This window comes from Citrus clementina, unplaced genomic scaffold (assembly GCF_000493195.1).
Source record: "Citrus clementina cultivar Clemenules unplaced genomic scaffold, Citrus_clementina_v1.0 scaffold_5, whole genome shotgun sequence".
NCBI classification, from domain to species: Eukaryota; Viridiplantae; Streptophyta; class Magnoliopsida; order Sapindales; family Rutaceae; genus Citrus; species Citrus x clementina.
In genome coordinates this window covers 35,038,918-35,042,827 of record NW_006262201.1, presented here as the reverse complement: position 1 = coordinate 35,042,827, position 3,910 = coordinate 35,038,918, and the positions used below count along the sequence as shown (strand labels likewise).

The window sequence follows — 3,910 nt, the reverse complement described above, 5'->3', positions numbered from 1 at the left end:
AACTGTAAGTATAAGTGACTTTATCTCTTCACCTGTTTTCAGAATGGCTCTTCTCTAAAATTGGTATCGTCTCTTTCGTTGGCCAGTGCAAATGTCAACCTCTAAGATTTCTCTGTGTCTCCTCCTTTGTCTCTCCTTCTTCACCTGCATCAATTCAGATGAGCTTCAGATTCTACTAAATCTCAAAACCTCCCTCAAAGATTCGAAATCCAATATATTCTCTTCCTGGGTATCAAATAATCACTTTTGTAACTTCACAGGAATCACTTGCAACTCAAACCGTTCTTCTGTTCAAGAAATCGAGCTTTCCAATCGAAACCTGACCGGAACCGTTCCTTTTGATTCAATATGTCAGCTTCAGGCATTGAACAAGCTCTCACTTGGCTTGAATTCTTTGTACGGTACAATCTCAAAGGACTTGAACAAATGTGTCAAGCTACAGTACTTGGATCTTGGCAACAACTTTTTCAGTGGATCGTTTCCAGACATATCCTCTCTCAGCGAATTACAGCACTTGTATCTCAACCTCAGCGGATTCTCCGGCGTGTTTCCATGGACGTCACTTGGAAACATGACCAATCTTGTTTCGCTGAGCGTTGGCGATAACCCTTTTCATCCCACCCCGTTTCCCAACCAAGTCGTGAAGCTGAACAAGCTGAGTTGGCTCTATTTAGCAAACTGCTCCATTGAAGGTCAAATTCCTGTTGAAATTGGAAACTTAACGGAGCTTATCAACCTGGAGCTCTCTGATAACAATATCTCTGGGAAAATACCATCAGAAATTGGTAACCTTGTAAAGTTGTGGCAGCTCGAGCTCTACAATAATCAGTTGTCAGGAAAGCTTCCTGTTGGATTGAGAAACTTAACCAATCTTGCAAATTTTGATGCCTCGGCCAACTTTCTTGAAGGTGATTTATCTGAAGTGAGGTTTTTGACGAATTTGGTGACTCTGCAGCTGTTTGAGAATCAGTTTTCTGGCGAAGTACCGGCTGAGTTGGGGAAGTTTAAAAAGTTGGTGAATCTTTCTTTGTACACCAACAAATTGACAGGTGCTCTACCTCAGGAACTTGGTTCGTGGGCTGATTTTGATTTCATTGATGTTTCGGAGAATTTGTTCACCGGGCCAATTCCACCGGATATGTGCAAGAGAGGTACCATGAAGAGTCTGCTCGTGTTACAGAACAAATTCACAGGTGAAATTCCGGCGAGTTATGCGAATTGCTTGACTTTAGAGCGATTCAGAGTTAGTAACAACTCGCTAAAGGGGACTGTTCCGGCTGGAATATGGGGGTTGCCCAAGGTAACTATTATAGACCTCGCGTTGAATCAGATTGAAGGGTCTATTACTAAGGATATTGAAAACGCCAAGGCTCTTGCGCAGTTGTTTGCTGGATACAATCGGTTATCAGGTGAATTACCTGAAGAGATTTCCAAGGCTACATCATTGGTTGCTATTGAGCTGAATAACAATCAGTTCTCTGGCAAAATTCCAGCATCAATTGGTGAGCTGAAGCAATTGAGCAGTCTCAAGTTGCAGAACAACATGTTGTCTGGCTCAATACCAGAGTCAATGGGCTCATGTGATTCTCTCAGTGACCTAAACATGGCTTATAACTTACTTTCCGGCCAAATTCCATCGTCATTAGGGTCGCTACCGACTCTGAACTCTTTGAATTTATCAGAAAATAAGCTTTCTGGTCAAATTCCGGAGAGTTTGTCATCTTTGAGGCTGGTCATTCTTGATCTCTCCAACAATGGTCTAACTGGTCGCATACCGGATTCTCTCTCCATTGAAGCATACAATGGTAGCTTCACCGGCAATTCAGGCCTCTGCAGTCAGACTGTTAACTCCTTCCAGCGATGCTCCAAGAAATCAAGGATATCAAAAGATGTCGTCACACTAATCATTTGTTTCGCTGTGGGTACTGCAATCTTGCTTGTTGCGATACCATGTTACTTCTACTTAAAGAGGAGAGAAAAAGATGATCGTGACCGTTCATTAAAGAAAGAATCATGGAACGTAAATCCTTTCCGGGAGTTAATCCTCACTGAAGATGAGATTCTTGATTCGATAAAGCAAGAGAATGTGATAGGAAAAGGAGGGTCTGGAAATGTATACAAAGTTGTGTTGTCCAACGGTAAAGAACTTGCAGTCAAACACATTTGGAATGCTGATCCACATGGTGGCCACAGAAGGATCCGAAGTTCAACTCCAATCCTTGGAAAACGTGCTCAGAGGTCCCGGGAGTTTGATGCTGAGGTGCAAACTTTGAGCTCAATTAGGCACGTAAATGTTGTTAACCTGTATTGTAGCATCACCAGCGAGGACTCAAGCTTGTTAGTCTATGAGTATTTGCCAAATGGCAGTCTGTGGGATCGTCTGCACACTTTGAAGAAGTTGGAACTTGATTGGGAGACGAGGTATGAAATTGCAGTTGGGGCGGCTAAGGGCTTAGAGTATCTGCATCACGGTTGCGCGAGGCCTGTTATTCACAGGGATGTCAAGTCTAGTAACATTTTATTGGATGAGTTCTTGAAGCCTAGGATTGCTGATTTTGGGCTTGCCAGGATTGTTCAATCCAATGGTGGTAAGGACACCACCCATGTCATTGCTGGAACCACCGGTTACATTGCTCCTGGTAAGCAAATTTCTCTTATTCAATTCTCATCCATTTCTTGAATTTTCTTGTTCATGAGATTCTTGGTGCGAACATGGGGATAACATATAATTGTCTTATTAATGTAAACATATATTGATAAATACATATATTTTTATAATATTTTTGCAGAATATGGGTACACGAGCAAGGTGGATGAGAAAAGTGATGTGTATAGTTTCGGGGTGGTGTTAATGGAGCTAGTGACTGGAAAGAAGCCTATAGAGCCAGAGTATGGAGAGAACAAGGACATTGTGATATGGGTATGCAGCCATTTCAATAGTAAAGAGAGTGTATTAACCCTCGTGGACTCCAGCATCCCGGAGACTTTCAAGGAAAATGCTGTCGAGATATTGAGGATTGCAGTTCTCTGCACGGCAAGGCAACCTGCGTTGAGACCAACAATGAGGAGTGTGGTTCAGATGCTAGAGGAAGCTGAGCCATGTAATTTAGTTGGAATTGTCATCAGCAAAGATGGTGCCACTAAGAAAATAGAAGGGAAGCAAAGTGAGAAAATTAATTTGGATTCTTAAAACCTTTGCCAGAATAGACCAGTTGGGCTGGGGAGATTTTTTGGAGCATTCTGCATGCTTATAACTTGTGGTGCCCTGTAAAATGAATGTCTTGGATGCCTTGTATAAGTATTAGCTTTTGCTGAAATTTGTAGTCTGTGGTCTTTTATGTTTGCGACTTTTGAATTTGGATTAAATACACAGGAAGAGATAATAAGCTTCCATTAGCTAAACATGCAATAGAATAGAATTGCGATGCTCTTCTGTATCGCAACATGGTTCCACAGGCTCTTCCGTTCTTGAAGCTAACCAAAAACTTGTCATTACGGCTTAAGAAAATATTCATAAAGATCAAATATGCGAGTAATAAAAAAATTCCAAAAAGAGAGATTTTTACTCAATAGCTTTATGCTGTTTCACCTAATTGATGTTGAAGAGCAGAATCAATCATTAGAAGCTGTTAACAGAGCTCCGAACAGGATCACAAGGACCAGTGACTAATTGCTAATTTACCAAATTCAAAATACAGACACAGAAAGTTTGGATTTACACCAACTCTGGAACTATCGTTTAGGTCAATGGCCATTATATGCAATGGAAATTGGAATCAGACCAACAATCGTTCCTTAAAATCCAAGTTAAGGATTAGTATAGTACTAAAAGGAAGGGTTTGAAGAGCTCCGCTTCCAGAAGCATGAGCCTGACAACCATATCATTCAGATGGGCCTCCTAGTACATGAA

At 41.4% G+C, this 3,910-nt stretch overlaps 1 protein-coding gene across 1 annotated transcript; it reads left to right on the top strand.

Annotated features, from left to right (window-relative positions):
- LOC18040389 (receptor-like protein kinase HAIKU2) lies at positions 1 to 3,455 on the top strand. Its single transcript, XM_006433647.2, has 2 exons — positions 1 to 2,639; positions 2,790 to 3,455. The coding sequence occupies exons 1-2, from the start codon at positions 92 to 94 to the stop codon at positions 3,188 to 3,190; spliced, it is 2,949 nt and encodes a 982-aa protein (XP_006433710.1). The 5' UTR covers positions 1 to 91; the 3' UTR covers positions 3,191 to 3,455.
- Positions 3,456 to 3,910: the final 455 nt, after the last annotated feature.